Genomic DNA, 20,542 nt, shown 5'->3' with positions numbered 1-20,542 from the left:
CGGTTTAAAGTTGACCAACTTCTTAATAGCCGGTCTTCTTTGCTGCTTTACCGCTAGTTTTTGGTGGCGGTATGCTTTATTTACTATTCTTTTGGGACATTCTGTATACTTTAGTTTTTAGTGACATTTTTATTTCCGGTTTGCTATATTACTATCAGGCAACTGCCATACCACGCTGGATATACCGGTTCCCGTCCGATCACCGCAGTCAAGCAGCGTAGGGCGTGGTTAGTACTTGGATGGGTGACCGCCTGGGAACACCACGTGTAGTTGCCTTTTTTTTTTAATTTATAAATTCTACTTTTACATTTACACTAGTCAATGACAAATTGATAATCCTGTAAAAATACATTTTTTTCTTTAGTATACATATTTGCTATGCATATTTGTAATTTATTAAATTGTATATAAAATTCCAGAAAACTGATGGAAATACTTAACCTGACAGAAGAAAAACACAAATTACCTTAGACTTGACCTTTACACACTACCCCAGAGAAGACTACAACGTAAAGGTAAAGACAATAAAGACAATTTTAACGAGTACACTTTTTACCATGGTTTAAATCCGGTCAGTATATTATTTTGATGATTTTTTTTGGTGGTATAATGGATTGATGGTACTCTGTTTTTACGTTATACTGGCAAAATAGTTTTAACTTTACTATTACTAACCCCATATCTGATATACCATTATTTAACACTACAACAGGAATGGAAACAAAAATATTCATACAACATATTTTAGTTATACTCTCTGTATAAATGTATAAAGCTAATTCCTTTATAGTAATCACTGATTAGTGATTTGTCGGACTTTAAGATTCAGCTTCGTATCCCATATGTTCAGCTATTTTATTCAACAATCTGTTATTCTCGTCAACTAGTGCTTCAATGGTTTTAGTATTTTTCTGAAAAGAATAATTTTAGTTTTCTTTTAAAGCAAAACAAAAAACGTTCCTTACATTAATAGTTTCCCTGTATTTATTATGAATCTCCTCATTTGTGGACACGGCCAAATTAACTTTTCTTTGAGCCACCTTAGGAGAAATATAGGACATTCCAATAATCGAATTCAGCTTCTTATTCTGATTAATTTCGCCTTGTAGGTTGCGTCTCAATTGATTGGTTTCGACCAGCAATGTGGCGTTCTCGTCTACAAGTCGTACCTTGTCGTAACTGAGTGTACTGGTGTTTTTGGTGGCCTGAAAACAGCAAATTTCAACCAAATCCTCTTAAAAGTATTAGCAAAATTTACTTGAGCGTGTAGAGTGGCCACAGTGCGTTCCAAGAAATCTCTTTGTCGTAAAAATTCGCTTTTGGCTTCCGTATCTTCAGCCTGGCTGACTTCAAAGTCTTTGTCGGCGTTATATTTGTGATACATTTCCTGAGTTATTACAAGAAAATTACAGATTAGGTCTGTTTTTAACAAAGTGTTGATTATTTTAATGATACTAACTATATTATCTGCTGATTAGAGGAATTTTTGAAGACCATATAAAATTTTAGGAAAAAAATTGAAACGACCATCAGAAGAAGTTTTTTTTAATAGAAAAGATAAACTTTTGTAAGGATGTCAAGTGTTTTCCATTACTATAGTTAATTTTAGTAGTGTTGTATATGTAGTCATTAGTATATTAATAGTATTACTTCATAAACTTTAAAGGAGGTGAAAAAAGGTGGTACGTGAAGGTAGAAGGTGGGATAAAAGTTGTTCAAGTTGTTATTTGGTTTTTGGTTGTTCATTGTCAAGAGAGACTTTTAATGAGAGCTGGAAAGTCAATTTTCTAAGAGTTTCAGGAAAATCACAGTATTGAAGATCAGGAGGTCTTAGAAAGCTATTTCCTTCCGAATCCTATTAGTTACTGGGAGTAATATCAAGTGCTACCAGCTCCTGTACCAAAACGTTGTCCAGTGAAGCCAATTTTGAAGAGGGTCGGTTCCAGAAAGTGGTTGAATTTGTAACCCAGGACTCCAAGGAGGCCTCCGGGCTGTTATCGAGGAGCAGCCCTCTGCAGTTAGCAGAGCATCCATCTCAGCGGAACAGTTTGAAGTTTGATCAACTGACGGAGTGTTATGGACTGTTTTGGCCAAGAGTATTAGGTGTAAGTAGTTTGTAAGGCAAGTTTTTTTTTTAGGTAGAAAGTAAGTCAGATAGGTTTAGTTATTTACCGGAAAAATAACTTGACATCCATTCCTAAAATAGGTTTTTATTCAAATATACATTTTTTTAATTTTCTTTATTTACTGCATCAGAATGAATGTTCAGGGTGAATCTGATGCCAGTTATGATGGTATTATCATGCAGGTTGGAAAAGAGGTGGGTTTGGGTGAATCTCCAAGACATTATATTCCAAAATTTTATATTTGAGGGTAACTTTCACCTTGTGGCAGAACCATTTTTGCCTAAATAATAGAGAACTGCACCTTTTGCTTAACATAAAACCTTTGAGAAACATTTATAAAACTCTGTATAGGTAGAAAATCAAACAAAAATTGAATGACGTAAGAATGTAATAAATAGTTAAAGGTTTTGAATGTTGACGTCATAGATTGTTGACGTTTGATTTTTTATTTGTTACCTCATCCTATTTTAGTTTGGTTTTCGCATTGTTTCTGTGTGTCATGGTTTTGTCTTAGCTGTATGGATAGTTTACTTTTATTATTATTCTGTCTGAATACCTTTTAAACTGTCGCTATTTCGTTCAATTTGCACCTTAAAATTATTTTTTAGTATGTTTGGTCTAGACCAGGCACAAGAAATTTCAACAATAATTGTCTTGGTTCTGTAAAACCGCATTTTAACAACTTTTTCCAACAATTGACATATCGCTGGTTCTCTGAAATACATAGTGAATGTTTTTCATGAATAATTTTGAAATTTCTATACCTGAATCCGAATAATAGCCATCATCTGACAAGCCAATATTATGTTATATATAATACTGTTATGACTGTCACGAATGAAAAATCCGTTAGTTTAAAAGATGGACATTATTTTTAAGAGTATAAATTCATTAAATTAAAGCAGACATTCGGAGATGGCAAATTAATAAAATCCGCTAGGCAAGGTTACAGTCAGAATGCACATAATGCATCATCGCTATTTTTAGCGATGACAAATCACCGCTACTTCTATGCAGAAAGAGGAAACGGGCTACGTCAGCCAATCAATCGAGACGGTCGGAGACTCCGCCTCATAACACCATGATGTAGTCGTCCCGAATTCTGCAACCCGCACCGGGTTCGTAAATTAATTGAAAAGTAAACCATTTCCTAAATTATAATAAAAAGCTCTCAGAATCATTGTTTAACAAATGTAATATTTTGTGCATGTAAAAGGTATTGTTTAAAGTGTTACTTTTGGGAATTATTGTTGGGAATAAGGTTTTATTCCGATTCACTTTTTGTCATTTAGTTTTAACTGCTATTTAGTTATTAAATTATAGTTTTCCACCAAGTGGTTTGATTCTATTCTATTCTTTGATTCTTGAAAGTAATAAACGCACGTCTCGTTTAACTTGTTGGGCCTAAAGGGCTTCACTATTTAAACGTGACAATACGACACTTACCTTTACGACTTTTTGTAACATTGGTATATTCTGTGTAAAGCCGCTAGCATGATGAATATCCATTCGGATGGCTTGCAGAGCCTTTTTCATGATCCTGTTCTTTTCCACTTCTTTACGAACTTCGTTAACCGAAGCCGCCAATTTGGCTCTTCCCTCAGCCATTTGAGTGTCCAAGTTGAGGATGACCTTTTGCAGGTTTTCGAGTTCCCGAACCATTTCGTTGATTTGAGTCGATTGGTCTTGTATCGTCCTCTCACGAGGCTCAATTTGAGACTTCAATTCTTTAATCTAGATTTTTTTGCTTTACGTACGATGGTTTGTTTTATAGGTTAATTGAACATAAACCTTGAAATCCAGAATAAATTTAAACTTCTCCAATTCTTGATTTTTGCTCTTCAACTGAAAGATTCTTTTTTCTTTTTCTTCAATGGTGCTGTCCCTTTCAGATATCTCTTTTTTGATGTCTATAATGTCTTTTTCCAATCCATTAATAATGGACTTAAATTTAACATGATCGTTTTCCAGCACATAAACTTGATGCTTATAGTCATCCGCTTCCTTCTGGCTAGCTAAATTAGACAAAAAATGTGCATTTATACAAAAAGTTTATACCTGTACTTACTTAGTAGTTTCTTTTTTAAGACTGCGGCTTCGCCCCTTAATCGCACATTAAGATCCTGTTCCTCTTTTATGTCTTTTTCGTGGGAGGTTTTTAGTTCGTAAATTTCACGGTCGCAATCGTCTTCAATCTGCTGCTTGATTAATTCGTGTTCTTTGATGAGCTTGGCTATATTGTCCTTCAGCTGTAAAATTAAGCGTTTAGGTTTAATGAGTGACAAAGGCGCCGCATGTTTTGCGTTACCTCATCAATTTGGTCGTCTTTTTCTTTAACAACAGCAAGGAAATTTTTTGTAATTAAGTCTTCTGATTCGGCTTTGGCTTTTTTTAAGCCTTCGTACTGTTGTTCTTGTTCTCTGAGCACTTTGTTCATCTTTTCTTCAAATCTTAACTCTAATTACTAACTGTTAAAAAAACTTATTCTGTTTAAGTACCTCATATACTTCTTGTATTCAACTATTAGTTTTTGGTTATAACTGGCCTCCAAATTCTGAACAAACAATTCGTGATCCACTTTCATTTTCGCTATTTGATTATTAATGTTGTTGATCTCTTGAATGTGCTCTCCTTCCAGTTGCTAAACTTTCCCAATGCAAAGTTACATTAATTTAACTAAAATACCATTCACCAACCTCATTTTTAATCTTTAATTCCTCGATGGCATGGCAATATTCGGAGTGTATGTCTTTCATTTTTAGGGAATGCATGGCGTCGTTTTGCCTCATCTGATACGTGTGTTCCGTTTCCAGTTCTTTGAATCTCAGGCGTAAATTTTTAATTTGTTCCATTTTGTCTTCTAGTACTTCTCTGGATATTAAAATTTCTCCCAGGGTGGAAGTTTGGTCATCCAGGATTACTCCTTTGTCTTCGATGTTTTCCAGTTTCCAGAAACAGATGCTACCATCTATAGCTCCGGTTATTAAAAATCGATCATCGTAAGTCAGATACATCTACAAAAAAAAATAGTTTTATAAATACATATTTAATTATCTTACAAACCAGGTATCCAGGAGAAATTTGGACATAGGAGATTAACATGGAAAAGTGCTTAAAAACTGCTAAAAAACTTGTAATTTTTTCAAAATCGTAAGTTTCGTAATCGGAAGATATACTTTATCAGTATAGTCATTCAGTGTCTCTATCTAACTTTATTTACTTTGCAGCTTCTTTAAGAAAACACTGATTGAAAATCTTGAAAATATTTAATCAGAACGACCTATTTCTAGTCTCTTCATAAGACTTCAAGGATTTAAAGTGATAAAAATTGTGGAAATTAAAGCTTTTTCAAAAGCTTTTCTCCAAAAGTGTCAATGATTGTATTGTTGCCAGTATACAATTTGAATTTTGAGGTTGAAGGAAATTTCTGTCTTGTCATTGACTTTGGCAGAACAGAAACAGATTAATCAATATACAGTGCGTTTTTTTTAACGCGCAACATAGGATTTTACGTGTTAAATTTTTAAGCCCATGTTAGACCATGTTATTTTGGAACTACAAGTATAAAACTTGACGGGTGTGTCTTTAGTACCCTGAAGCTTAAGTAAGTCTACCAATTTGGTCTAAAAACTGATTTAAAACTGGAAAAAAATAATTTTTTTTCGAAAAGATTTTATCCTTTCATACTCCCTGTATGCATTGTTGTTCCTTTGTGGTTTTTGATACTGGCAGGGCAGGTAGCAGGTAAAGTGACTTATTTTGACTGCATCACGACCCGACATCTTTTGAACGTCAAAAGGGCATTTTATGATTGTTTGGAATATACTGTTTGGCTTCAAACGGAGGTCAATTTGAACAATTCACTTATAAAAATACTTCTTTTGTTCTACTTTCTTGATATAAAGTTAATGATCACCCTGTTTTACTTTCTATGCCAAATTTTACCTGCTACCTGCCGTGCCAGTATCAAAAACAACAAAGAACAACAATGCATACAGGGAGTATGAAACGATAAAACCTTTTCGAAAAAAGATGATTTTTTGCAAGTTTTTTAACACTTTTTAGGCCGAATTGGTAAATTTACTTAAGATTCAGGGTACGAAATAGCCACCCGTCAAGTTTTATACTTGTAGTTCCAAAATAACATGGTCTAACATGGGCTTAAAAATTTAACACGTGAAATCCTATGTTGCGCGTTAAAAAAAACGCACTGTATGAGAACAGATAACAGATGTATGTTATAAAAGACAATACTAGGATTTTAATTAAAATAGTCCATTTCTGCCAATACTGTTTAATAATATGCTTATTATTCACTAGTTTTGATAAATTGCATTTACCCATTGTCTACCCATACCATTAGTTACTTAAAGTGAAAATTCCTATTTCCTCGAGTTAGAAATTTCTAATTTTAAAAGAGAATTTAGAAATTCCTCTATCTTTTATTGTTTCTTTAAACATTATTACAAAGGGACCATCCTCAAAATGCAGTTTTTTTCAAGCAACTCAATGAAATTTTGTGTATGAAAGATAATTAGTAATAAACCATCACTTCTGGACAAACAAAAAGGCAAATTTCAACTTATGTATTAGAAGAAGAGACAAACCTGAGTTATAGTTCTTCTTTGCATAGTAAACTCGATATACTCGGCCTTTTCTAGCAACGGCAATTTTACGCTGTAGACTGTGCCATGATTTCCTGCCACAAACATCATACTATCCAGCTGAGATAGTACTACAGCGTCTAGGCCAGCTGTTGAAGGCAGCAGTACCACATCTCTAAATATTGATTAAAACAAAAATTCACATTTTCACAGCTTGAAAGTAATATTCTTACCTGTATATGCTTGAGTTGATCAACTCCCTGATATGGCCATCATATCCCACCGCGTAAGTTTCCTTGCCACTTTGAGTGATTGCCACGCTGGTAAAAGGATTGGATTTGATTATAGTCTCAGAGATTCGAGTCGATTCGCATACATCCCATACGTAGACAGTACCTTCAGAGCCGCACGTTGCTAATAGTCGATCGTCTTTGCTCCAAGACATGCATTGAATCTACAAATATTTAATTCAACTGGTATGAAGTAATCATAGAGTTCAGTTTGTTGAATCACAACCAAAACAGCAGCAACCCGTTAAAAATCGATATCTGCACTGATTTTGAATACGTTAACCACTCTGATGAACAAGGGTTTCATTAGTTCTTATATTGCACACACTGTGCGTTAAACAGTGTACTAACCTTGCCGTTATGTCCCTTTAAAACATACATCAACTCAAAACTAATGCTGCAATACACATTAATAATATTCCCATTGGTACTGGCAAAAAGATGTCCCATTCTACTAAACGAAGACAGTTTGCAACTTCGAATGTTAAACTCTCTCTTGACAACGATTTCATCGATCGTAATGGTCATATAACGCAGTTTATCCGAAAATCCTACTACACAATAAAGTCCCGTGGGATGTAAAGCTACCGAATGTACGTCATCTTCAAAATCTTGGACCAACTCTATTTCATTCGACTCGTAGTTCCATACTTTAATGGAACGATCTTTTACTCCTGTAAGTCGTGCAATTAAGAATGATGGATGGTAAATGGACTGGTTGTATAACCTGAAGTTACACAAATAGGCTTCCATCGACAAATTGCCATACTACCAATTGGTCCTAAATGGAGTGCGTAACCGTACTCTGTCATAAGGATTTCACTTCCTCCGTCCTGTTGAAGCCAAAGAGGTGTTTGGTAGATTTGAGTTTCGTCACAAGTGGCAATCAAACGATCCTAAAACAACCGAAAATTTGTTATTGTTAAAATGTGTTTTCTCATCATATGACATAACCTGGGCTTGATTAACTCTAATGCAGTGAACTGCTGTTTTTATCTCTTTAGGAGAATCATCGTATTCCCTCGAAACACTTTTGTCTGGTATCCGGAATAAATAACGTTTGCGGTATTTCTGTTGCGTTTCGCGTTCATAAAGATGAATTCTTCCTAAAAGGTAAGAAGTTATAACATCTAGTCAGCTTGAACAGTTGCAGAATTACCATTCATAAAACCAAACGCAAACCCTCTGGCAAAGTTGCATATAGATCTAATTTCATAGTTTTCATCTTCATCTTCAACAAAATCAACAGTGGCTAAAGAAGTTTTTAGACTAGTTTGAGACTCTTGATCCAACCTGTTGTTAATATTAACAAAAATTCTGATGCAACTTTATGCGTATACTCACTTTCTACCCTTCTTAGTTCTTATGTTGCAAGCAAAGACAAAAATTGCGGTAAACAAACCAAGCAACAAAACGCAAAACTTACTCATCTTTCAGTTTCATATTGATGATGGGCAGATCCATGCAATTGAACACTGCCCGGATTTCTCCAGTCTCCAAAACTAACAGTTTACCTTTGCTGCTGCCTACTAAAAGCCTGTCCTGTGACAACCAGCAGCAGCTGGTGTATTTGACTACGTCGAACTTGTTGTACCCAAACTGTCTCCATGTGAAGTCAGTACAGCCCAAACATCGTAGTACTGAATCTCCGATTACCACTAATTGGTTGGCGTCACTTGGGTTACACGCAACCTAACAAAATAATATGATGAGATGAATGAGAGGAAGTGCAAAATGTAATTCTGGACTGTGATTGGTTTTATGGTTTTACAAAGTAATGTAAAAATATTGATATTTGGCGTTAAACCATTAGTAGTGTGCGCAAAATAATGAATTACAAATCAAGGACTGAAAGAAGATTATTTCCATGGTGGAAACAAATATTACTTTACCCTCTAGTTTCCTAGTGCTTTTTACCATTTTTACGGTCCGTCTCTCTGGACCATGGGTGGTAAAGTTACAAAAACGCCATTGACAACGTGTCATAAAAGTAAACTTTTTCTCTTTCCTGTTATTGTGTAGTTTGTGGTAATATCAATTCACATATTTCGCCTCAATGTTATCAATAATACCGTAATTGAAATATATTCTCGATTTCGATCGTTCGACATTGATTCAATATTTCAAGAATTCCCCTAAACTTCTGCGTTTCTGAGATATTGGATTGGATATTGGATATCTTAGATTGTTATCTTTTTTTTTCGCTTTTTCATTTTTTGAAAGAAAGTTCGACAAATGGTCTGTTAACGTCGTGACCATTTTGCTCCATTTGAAAAGTATAATAAATGTTTAGAAAATCAAGTAAAATCGTTAAAAATACAAAAAGTGAGGTTTCTCTTAAAAAAATGGAAATTAATGGTGATACCTTATTTTAGGAATTCCCCCTGTATAAATAAGAGTGAAATAGATACACTTAATTTTAAATAAATTTGAAAATATATTTGATTTAATCTTTCAGTACCTGTGCTACTGTACCAGTGTTGTTAACATTGTTAGCCCTGGCAAAACTTTCCAATCTTCCTTTATCGCATTTGAAGCAGTACAAACTCCAATCTGGCTCTCCAGTTACAAGAATAATGTGTTTGGAATTGAACGTAAAGTCAACAGCCACATATCTGTTGGTAATGATTTCTTTATCTGTAGGAAGAGTTAAGGTTCGTTTCTTCTTGTATGTTTCTGCGCACCATAGTGTGGCTATAGGGTATTTGTCTGTAGATTCTACCACTGCTATCAACTTTCTGCAAACCAAATGTCAGTAAACGGTCACTGGAAGAAATAAATTACTTACTTATCAGGGCTGACTGCAAGATTGGTCAAATGTTCACCCTTTCCAGAAAGTCTGATAAACTTTTGCTTTTTTACGTTAAAATGATGAACGGTCACTACCGCTCCTACCGGATACACTACTTCATCGTCTGAGAGGAAGTTGATGTTGCCCTTTACGCCAGGTTCCAAGCCGGCTATAACTCGAGGCTGAAGTACTGGCAGTGTGGTTGCCATTGTTTGCATATTTCAAAATAATTCAGAAATAGGTTGAAGGGTTGTATTTGGTGAATTGATTGACATATTTAGTCGATAAGATGGTTTCTCTGGTTACCATATTAACAGGACAGGACAACGTTTAGGAAATTCAGAGCAGAGAATCTATCTATACATTTACACTTACAGATCCTGAAAGATTCGTCCAAGTTTATGTTGCAAAAGTTCAAAAAAATAATTGCTTCATTTTCATTATCAAAGTAATCTGAGTAACCTAACCTTAGTCCAAGTTTATGTTGCAAAAGTTCAAAAAAATAATTGCTTCATTTTCATTATCAAAGTAATCTGAGTAACCTAACCTAACCTAATCTAACCAATATGACGATTTTATGGTCGAATTAACTTATGGTCTGGTTCCCATGTAAGACAAGTATTATTTTTTAAAGTTTAAAATTCTTGTATTTAATTTGTTTCTATATTTGGTATTTATAATATTCAAAAGTGAAAATATTTGTTCAGCAGCAGCACTTCCATGGGGCAACACAAGAATTAATTTAAGTAAAATTAATAAGTTTTTGAAAAAAAAAATTCTTTGAAATTATGTTGTCGTTTAGCATTATATGCAAAGTAATAAATATTTCTTGCAAAATTCTCTCTTGATTCGGCAATTGAGAGCAAAATAATTTCACTTTGCCAAACATCGCTCAAACGAGTGAGATCTAGCTCTATTTTTAACTTTACAATTTTGTATTGAATTAGCTGTGTTTTTTTAAAAGTTGTATCAAATTTGATTTTTTGTACCGAATTCAGTACAATTGTACCGAAATGGCAACACTGATACCAAAATTGACTATACGAAACTGACTGAACTCTGTAATCCTTCAGGTGTTGGTTGCATGGTTCACCAATAGATGGCCACCTCAGATAAAACGCGATGCTATTTTGCGATGTTTTTGATTATTATTTTCAAAAACGAGCATGATATGGTACGAAAAAAAAGATATTTTACCTAAATTTAATTAAAGAATTTGTGAATATAGTTTAGTCATAAATGAAGGAAGAAAGTGTAATGGAACAAATTGATGAAGCTGCAAGAAAGGCCACGTTGGGCATACTACCAAAGAAGTCTTGAAAATAGTTTAAAATAGCATTTAATTATTTGCTTACTTTCAATAGTCTTGCAAAACGCTTTTTTAAAGCACTAGAGCCTTAAAATGCTATTTTTAATAGTAGCGGTTTTAGAAAAACACGTTTTATTATATTTCAAATTTTTATGTAACTTAATTTCACCTGCCAGATTCTAAACAGAAAATAACCTTACAAATCAAGTTTCATTTGGATTCAAATATTTACTATCAGACTGAAATTGTTCAGTCATACTTTCAGAGCGGATAATGTTTTTCTCAAAATTTTACTTAACTCTTTAAGATTATGGCTTTTATTCCACTCTGCTGTTGGACAGATTTTCAAGCATAAGATTTGAAAACTATCGGAGATGTTTGTTTTGCTAGGAGGTATTGTAGATTGTACATTTGTAGCTCTCGGGGTGACAATGCACTGCGGCTTTCAGATCTAGTCTATAGTCTAGGATATGGGCTGAGGCTTTTGGGGTAGCCCAGAGGAAAGAAAACTACAAGAGTCCATAGGTAACCCACTTTATTTAGATAACTTAACTAGGTTCCCTACCCCCCCAGATCACCAAGACTGCGAGGACCATGAAGGGACTGGAAACAGAAGTAAGTTAGGAGTATATGGAGAGGGAGCGCTGTACGGGGGTGAATAGAATCCTAGACTTATGTCCAAGGGCATTCAGGATGATCTCCGGTGTGTTGCACTTGGTCACCAATTGCTCCACTTTTTAGTTGCACAGAAGGCGTACCCAGAGATCAGTGACCTTAGAGTACGGTGATTTAGTCGAACCATTGCTGTTTTTTCCTCATCCCTACAGGATCTGCAGCCTCCGAGTTTTTCTAAACCTACATCCGCTTAAAAAGTGGCCTCTTAAGCAACAGTGCCCTGAGAAGAAACCTGTGAATGAGTGCTCTTTTATTCAAGGTTTCAAATTAGTTACCCTTTTACCGGTTTTAACCTCCAAGAAGCTTCTTAGAGTGCGTCAATCCAGTGTTGTCCAGTTGTTCCCTGCTTCCAGAGCTTGGTCCTATCGTGTTTCTACTTCAGTTTGAGCTAGTGTAATCCCCCAAGCCACTTGGGTTTCTCATATTCCTCAATTCCTTTATGTCCTGAAACCCAAAGAAGGTTGACTTTATTAATTTTGCCAAATTTTTTTGCTAAGATGTATATTCAACCAGGTCTGCGTTCATAGAATAGAAATGTATTTTTGAAGCTTTGCAGACAGCAGAATTAACAATAAATTATTAACCTTGCTTATGTGTCAACTAGGAAACAACCTATGGTGAGAGGTTTTGTTTATTGGAAATCAATCTGAATTCATTTACCCATTTAGGGAATGAGTGAAGAAAAAATACTTGGTGAGAAAGGAACCATTTATTATACAGATGGGATCAAGACAATCAAAAGTACAGGTGTGGGTTGCATTGCAAAAGGAAAAGGTAACAATGGTTTTACAAACGTAACAATGTTATAACACCGTAATAACATCATCAGTAACTGCCTGAAAGCAAGAAATGATTAAGAGGTCTTATTACAATAAGATGATCCAGATTATCACGTATACCCAGACAAAAACACTTCTAAACAACGGACGAGATAAAATTGCAGATCTTCTGGTTAAGAAAAAGGCAAAGGATTCCACCTGTTCTCTGGCACGGTATAGAGCCAAGGGAGAAATAATGGATCTGTTAAATACACTGGAATGAACTTCCTGGCATGGAGCAAACCAGAATGTTTATGGTAGGCAGAACCAGAGCTGAGGAGTGCAGTGTACCCTGTCAACTCAGGGAACACCTGCAATTTGCATCAAGTGGGAAGAGAGCCAAATACTGAATGCAAGCTATGAGGTAGAAAGGATGAAACGCTTTTCAACTTAATACGTGAATTTGATGGTCTGCAGGGGATATCAGGAGTCTGTAGATATCACGGTTTTGGGGCACACATGTTAGCACGAGACAGCAGAAATGCCCATCAAGATGATTCTTGAAATCTTCGGAAAAACATGGAATGGTTTAACATTGATTACAATTAGGGGGTAAATCCACTCAATGGGTGTAACCAGGGAGTCTAATAAACATTCTTCTATTCCAAACAATGTTGAAATCTATTTAAGGTTCAAGCCCTTGATTGGTTGGTTGGTGCTTTCAAACGATGATTGTAACAATTTCTAGTGAACAATAAATATTTTTCCTATTATGACGTTGAAAGCAGGTAGTAGTCGTGCATGTTCATTAACCAAAAACAAAAAAATATTTATTTGTACGCTTTTTTTCAAAACATTATTGAAGCCGTACAAACTCTGCAAGTTTGTTTCATTGTGAAAACACATAAGTTATTTCTAAGTTTAATATTATTTGTCAATGTCATGCCGTTAATCTCCTAATCTCCGAGACCGCCAGTCCGCTTTGACAGTCCCCCTTTACAATAACAATCATAACAATAATAGGAAAAGAAAATGATGAACCGTGCCACGAACAGCTAATGAAATAGTTTGGTATATAAACATGTCGGTGTTTCCTTGTTGTTTCAGAATAAAAAAAATCAATATACGATTGTTAATTCACTATAGTTTGATTTCCCACTCGTTTTAGGAAGGGTCAAAAAAGCAGTGGCGTCGCGATGAGGCACAAAGTTCAAAAGGAAACAATAAGTACAGTAAGAATAAAATGTGTCAATTTAACATTCTCTTAGCTTCCTAGTCTGACCTTTTCCATTAATCTACTTATTCCATAAAAAAAATATGTAACGCCACTGATACACAAACGGTCTTCAAACGTAATCACTTCCGAAAGAAACTTAACACCATAACAAAAGAGGGCAAGAACGAGGGTGTGTTTCAGGAACACTAATAGACGTGCCCTCAAAATCGTCTTGGATCACCCTAGATACGGTCACCTAGAGGGAAATAAAGTTCGGGACTTTGTTTTATGTGCCGAAAGTGACTAAAAAGAAAACTGAAAGGAAATTGGGTTTGACCGCAAATCCAAAGAACGGGACATTTATTGATGGAGAGAAGCTTGATCAGGATTTTGACTGCAAATTTGACTTGCTAAACGGAATTGTAAAATAACTATTTACGTAACCAGTGACGAAAAGTCTTGATTTTTTTTGTAAACAATTTGAATGAATTCCACAATAATTTTGATTTTTTGCTGAACTGTTTTGATCAAAAAATTTTGAAGAACACAAAGAATAAAGGCCCGTTATTGGTCATTTTTTTTAATTAAAAAAGTTTTAATAAATTGAACAGTTTTACCAATTTTAAAGAATTTTACAAGTTTAAAATAATTTTCAAATTTTAAATTAAGTTTTAATGTGTGGAAGTTTTTGTGCGTCTTTGTTAGTTTTGGGTCCTGTCCTCAACCTGGACAACTCTGGTTGTTTGAGTGCTGATGATGGCCTAACCGGACGAAACCGATTCACAAAGGATCAATAATAAAGATTTGTACGTAGCAATTATAACAAGCAATTATTATTAAAATGCAAATATTTTTCATTTCAAAGTCAGTTTCATTTTGTTCTGCTCTCAATTTAGTAAAGTAAGGAAACAATTACCACTATTTTACTCATAACAAATTTTATAATAAAATCAATAACAAGTAAATTAAGCAACTAGTAATTTATATCGAGACACCCTGTATAAGCATCAAGTTTTTTTTTTTGGATTTAGGGTAAAAATTCCTGACATCGGTATCTAAAAGAGAACAAAGCAGACTGAAAGTAAATATCAAAGAGTCCAAGTCGATTGAAATGTTATTTCAGTCACTGAAACTTTACTGCTGTACTAATATTGACTTAAAAATCCTTTAAGGCTTTTCTTGTATCTTTATGGCGGTTTTGAGCCCAATTTAAATCTCAATTTGTAGGACAAAATTTTCTTTTGTGATGTAACATACATATTACAACCAACGTGAGTTTAACAATTCCTTCGGAAATGTACGTATGAATATAAAGTCATGAATTTAGAGCATCATAATCCCACTACGGCGATAATCGTTTATTCATACATAATACATTCGGCTTTACAAACCCATATGGATTTTATGAGACAGAGTACCTACGTGATTTTCGAGACGTATTGATATAAGAAGTTGGCCACTTGAAGACACAATAGATCATTATTATACAACGATTCGGGTTTATAGAGCGCCGCACTGTGGGACAGAAACTCAAAAACTTGGTCATAATTTTTCGGAACCAGTTTATCAAAAAATTACAATTTTTGTGGTCTAAATACAATAATGACGAACCATGTTATTTTAGGAGCTACAAAAAAATGTATATAAGGAAAGTTGTAGTAAATTTTATCCTCTACAAGATTGTATTAAAGTATTTTTGACGTTCAGGACCTCCTTAAGGAATTACAAGGCAAAAAGTGAAAGGGTGCACCAAACTGCTTTTTTTTGATTAGACAGCTTGGGTTAGGAAGAAACTGTTATTACAAAAGTTCTCTTGAATCACCGGGAAATGTTATTTTTCCTATATTTTTACGGTTTTAAGTTTTACCCTTTGAACTTTTACTAGTGATACCTTACCAGGAACCTTTCTTTACCAGGAAAATTTGACCGGTAAATTACTGGTAAATTTCAAATACAACATTATACCTGTATTATACTGGGTTTCTGGCAGTTCAAATTTTGACAACGCTTTTCTCCCTGACTGTACCAAATCTTGTATTGTTTTTCAGGTTATTAGAAAGGAAATTTAATGAGGATTCCAAAAATGTGCTTGAAACAGCCATTTTCTCACTTTAAATGAGTTTTACAGGCGATTTTGTTCCTGACTGTCCTTCCAAACTGTGTTTTTGTCAGTTCAAACTTATTTGACACCGCTTTTCTAGTGAGAAACATTCAGTGAACTGTACCAAATTTTGTAGCGTTTTTTTCAGGTTTTTGAATAGGAAATTTAAAATGGATTTCAAAAATGTGCTTAAAATTCTCATTTCCCAAGTGGGTTTGACAAGTAATTTTGTCCCTGACTTTTAAAAGCTGCAAAAATCAAGTTTTAGAAAAGTTATTGCAGTAATCTATACAAAACCTGTTTCTGAGATTTATGACAGTTATTTTAAATTGGTCTAGATTATTTTTACAAGAATTACAGTTTAACACAGCTTTCAAAACAGGACGTGTTTCTGAGATTTATGATAGCTATTTAGTAAATTGTCAGTAAATTACTATTAAATTATAAATTGTTTAAGTAATAATATTTTCAGATTTGCGTAATTTTTTTCATCTCAAAAACATATTTGTCATAATTTTAACAAATTTTTGTATTTGGGCAGTTACGGACCTAAATTTTTCACTGAAGACACTAAATTGAACCAATGCCTTACTGGGAAATTGAAAAAATACTGGTATTTGTTGAACTGGAATAACCTAACAGAAAATAGCAGAAAACACACTCAATTGGGCTCATAATTTAGTTTTGGCTTTACAAATCGAGTTAATATTTGAAAAGAAAAGAAAGCTATTTTTTTGTTACATATGCCTCTATAATGCTTATTTTGATAAAAAAAATAATTTAGGGTTTTGGCCATATTTAATTATTATTGCCCGTGTGTACGCCGGGATTAACAACTTTTAAGTATCAGCGAGTTGATAGATGAAGTTTTCGTTGTAGGCTTGATATTAACCGTTCACAAATTCCATTCGAGATTCTTTGTTGAATATGGAAATTTGCATTATAAAGTGCATTCATACATAGACGGTACCGTTGGTTCGCTTTCCTGTAGGGGTCTCACCTTAAGCTAAAACGCGATTCTTGAGGAGCGCGAACAAGTTATTATTAGTCAAACTAATAACCTAAAGTAATGGAGTTTTAAAAGTTTTTGTTTAAACACGTTGAACGCTAATGCTTAGACAAAGATTGTCGTAGGCATAAAATGAAAATTTATTACCGCATTACTTGGGAAAGTAATGAAATAACATCGCATTGTTTAGAGACTGAAAAATGTGGAAAAGTTAAGAGCTTTCAAGCAATAGCGATTAATTATTACTTCACAAAAGTTTGTACTTTGTAGTCAATATTTTTTAAATAGCTTTATTAATATACAAGGTGTCGAAGATAAAATGTGTCATAAATGTAAAATTTAACGTTTTAAACTGTCATTTAACGTCGCATCTGCTAAATTTAACTTTACAGAGTTTTGAAATACAATTTGCGGCGTGTGATTCATCAGAGACGCGATTATTTGACAATTTACAGTTTTGGACTATAAGTCTGTCATTAAACGTTATAGCTAATTCAGTTATGATTCAGTTTGTCAAAGTGTTTCACGTTTTTCCAACCACACGAATTAAAAGCTTCTTATGGTTTTCGACGTTTTTCAACAGTTTTGGTTTTGACAACCTTGATTTGAATGTAATTTTTAAGTTTTTCCACGTGGAAAAGGAGAGAGAAAGTTAGAGTCTGAAAAACTGACATTTTTTTCGCTTTCTGAAGTTATGAGGTAAGTTCCAAGATCATTCTTTGTCTAAAATTCCATTGTCCAAGACAATGCTTCAGATTTCATGTTTTAGTTGGGGTAAAATGCAATCATTTATCAAGAATTGAACGAAGAAGACATATTTTCTTAAATTCTTCGTGGAGAAAATTACCTTGGGACATCTCTTGTGGTGAAACTGTCAAATTTCCAGTATGTTTACATATTTTACTTGAACTGAAATGAAACACTTCTAGAAACTTCTGTTTTATGTAATAAATATAATTTTATGTAAACTTGCTTTGCGCAGAAATCTGTTCGTTAGATAAAATCGACTATTGTGCCTCCTTCAAAATTTACATTTTATAGATAGCCACATATGGTGGAACCCAGACTATCAAAGTTAATATGAATCAAGTAGAAAGGTTAAAATATTTCATAGTAGTAAAGCGATACCAATTATCAAAAGAATAACGACAAATGCATCAGTCAATCTCAATAAAAATGTTTTAAATTGTTGGTATCAAGTACACCAACACAATTCTGTCGCACTGCATGTGAATAAAATATGTATGCGTATCTATTAATAATTGAAACGATAAGTGGCGCTGGGTGCTCCCTAATCTAATGAATAAATCATAAAGGCATTTAGGCCCCACACTATAATAGGACTCTGTCTCGTCTGCCTTCGATCATTTCAGTGACTTCAAAGAAAATCTATGTAGTTCAACAGTTTGATTCACACGTACTTTGAGTAGTTTAAAACAGTAAATGAGGCAAAAAAGCAACAAACATTCCACAAGAGCGCTAACATTATGCACGCACCTTCCATACAATTGAAAGAAGTTTAATCCTAATTATTTTATTTATTTTTAATACCTTTAGCTTATAGACAAATAAAAATTAGAAGTTTATTTTTCGAAAAATCACTCGGATCCGTCCATTTCTGGTTTAAATTGCGCATTTTCAGAACTAATTTTCATATATACAGAGTGACCCAAAAAAGTTATAATACCAAGGCCAACTGTTTTAAATATATTTTATTTTTGTTTTCTACAAAATTTTAATTATCTTGTTTACTTAAAGTGCCCAACAAACCTTTTTCTTAAAAAATTACAAATTAACTTCAAAGGTGAATATGGGACAGATAAAATTTATTTCCAAGCGACAGGAATTTGCCTAATGTGAAAAAAAATAGTAAATAAGTAACTTAATATCATAATTAAGACAAGAGGTAAGTAAGTCTTTATTTAAACCATTTTTAAAGCCAAAAGTGGACATTTTGTACAATTTTTAACAAATCCTTACCAAAATTTAACCTGAAAGGTACTATTAAGCAAAGATGGAGCTAACAGGACAATGCCAGGTTCTTTAATTGAATTCTATAAATCGGTAACGGTTTTAAATAAAAGCTAAAATTTACATGAAGTAAAATTTATAAAATACTACAGAAAATAAATCTTTGAGCCTAGTAAGTTTTAATTTCATTAAATTATTTTATTTAAGATTAAGTTAACTGTTGATCAGATTCTTACTTTTGACCAAACCTTTGACATTTTAAACACAATATCGGGTTTAACCTAAATTCGTCATCTTGATTAGACCACAATAGCCTTAGGGGATTTTGCATAGCTTTAAACCAAGTTCAAGTTAAGAGGGTCAGACTGTCTGACAATAAAGATGAAAAAATCATAGTCTAAACCACACTTTTAAACTTCGTTTAAACTCAGCTTAAAATCGACAGTGCACATATTTTAGTTAAAAATTAAAAATATTTGACAATATTTATTTACCATTTTTTCTTTGTTTATTGGGTCTTCTGTCTCACACAAAAAAGGTTTGTTGGGAAAATGGAATTTCCCAGTATTTTCAACTAAGTTGAAAATAACATTAACCTAGTCGTCCCAACACAAGACCACTGACTTAGGCACGGTCTTGTTACCTAAACTCGTCCTCAGAGAATCTAAAAAAGAACACAACGGCAGAACACAGAAAACAACAACTTAATAAATATTAAACCTGATAATGTTCAATTTGGAACTCCGAGAAGGGTTTTGTCAATAAAAATTGACATAAATTTTGACTTTTGTCATTCCAATAGGAAAGGTTATCTATTGTTGTAGTGAAAGGTGGGTTTTATAATGAAAACAAAATTATAAGAAATTTCAGTTTCGTTTGATATGACCAAGTGTTATCTCCTCCTCTAGAATATTTAACCAAGTTTGGTCAATATTAATAGAGGATGTAGCAACACAGGAGTCATGGTTTAATCTAATATATGCACTTTCTTTTATTTTACGTCTTTTTGAAAAACTTTCTTTGTCTATGATACTACATTCATTCCATTTGACTCTATGATCATTACCAAACGCGTGTTGGCATATATTAGATTTGTGAAAGTCTCCAGTTCTTAAATAATTTTGGTGTTTCTTAATACGTTTTTTTAAAGGTCTGAGGGTTTCACCAATATAAAATTGATTGCATTCGCAAGGAATTTTATATATTACGTTTCTTGTAGATTCATTTTCATTGTGAGGTTTTGTTTTAGTTAAGTGTGATCTTAATGTGTTTTGAGTTCTAAATATTGTTCTGATGTTATATTTTTTAGCTATTCGTTTGATTTTGTCAGAAATACCTGGAATGTAAGGAATAAAAAGGTTAGTAAAAGGTAAAATTTGATTTTGATTTCCAGATTGTTTTGGATGTTCTAAATCCCTAAAACATTTATTAATAAATGTTTCAGGATAGTCATTTTCTTTTAGAACATTTTTAATGAATAATTTTTCTTTATTAAATTGTTCATTATTGCAAATAATTTTGGCTCTATCAAATAAACTTTTTACGATACCTTTTTTTACCATTATTGGATGATTCGATTTGTAGTTTAAATATCTATTTGTGTGGGTTGGTTTTCTCTTACTTTTGTTTCAAATTTGTTTATGTCTTTTTTGATTAGAATGTCTAAGAATGGAAGTTCGTTATTTTGTTCAG

At 33.5% G+C, this 20,542-nt stretch overlaps 1 protein-coding gene, 1 long non-coding RNA gene and 1 other non-coding gene across 3 annotated transcripts; 1 reads left to right on the top strand and 2 right to left on the bottom strand.

Annotated features, from left to right (window-relative positions):
* Positions 1 to 157: 157 nt before the first annotated feature.
* Positions 158 to 276, top strand: LOC145740537 (5S ribosomal RNA). The gene has a single exon (XR_014181474.1). It is a non-coding gene; the product is annotated as a 5S ribosomal RNA (ribosomal RNA).
* Positions 277 to 729: 453 nt separating this feature from the next.
* tous (testes of unusual size) lies at positions 730 to 10,068 on the bottom strand. Its single transcript, XM_081980289.1, has 18 exons — positions 9,809 to 10,068; positions 9,482 to 9,758; positions 8,447 to 8,712; positions 8,180 to 8,313; positions 7,975 to 8,126; positions 7,748 to 7,916; positions 7,372 to 7,694; positions 6,964 to 7,184; positions 6,734 to 6,905; positions 4,823 to 5,140; positions 4,625 to 4,767; positions 4,435 to 4,576; positions 4,195 to 4,375; positions 3,918 to 4,141; positions 3,573 to 3,860; positions 1,259 to 1,387; positions 966 to 1,205; positions 730 to 911 (listed from the first exon to the last, which is right to left on the bottom strand). The coding sequence occupies exons 1-18, from the start codon at positions 10,027 to 10,029 to the stop codon at positions 819 to 821; spliced, it is 3,693 nt and encodes a 1,230-aa protein (XP_081836415.1). The 5' UTR covers positions 10,030 to 10,068; the 3' UTR covers positions 730 to 818.
* A 1,570-nt stretch (positions 10,069 to 11,638) lies between these two features.
* LOC145733945 (uncharacterized) lies at positions 11,639 to 20,425 on the bottom strand. Its single transcript, XR_014179310.1, has 3 exons — positions 19,345 to 20,425; positions 12,079 to 12,239; positions 11,639 to 12,015 (listed from the first exon to the last, which is right to left on the bottom strand). It is a non-coding gene; the product is annotated as an uncharacterized LOC145733945 (long non-coding RNA).
* Between the last annotated feature and the right edge of the window lie 117 nt (positions 20,426 to 20,542).

The sequence above is a fragment of the Ips typographus genome, linkage group LG1 (genome assembly GCF_016097725.1).
Source record: "Ips typographus isolate SLU linkage group LG1, UJ_Ityp_2.0, whole genome shotgun sequence".
NCBI lineage: Eukaryota > Metazoa > Arthropoda > Insecta > Coleoptera > Curculionidae > Ips > Ips typographus.
This window is presented reverse-complemented; position numbering and strand designations above follow the sequence as displayed.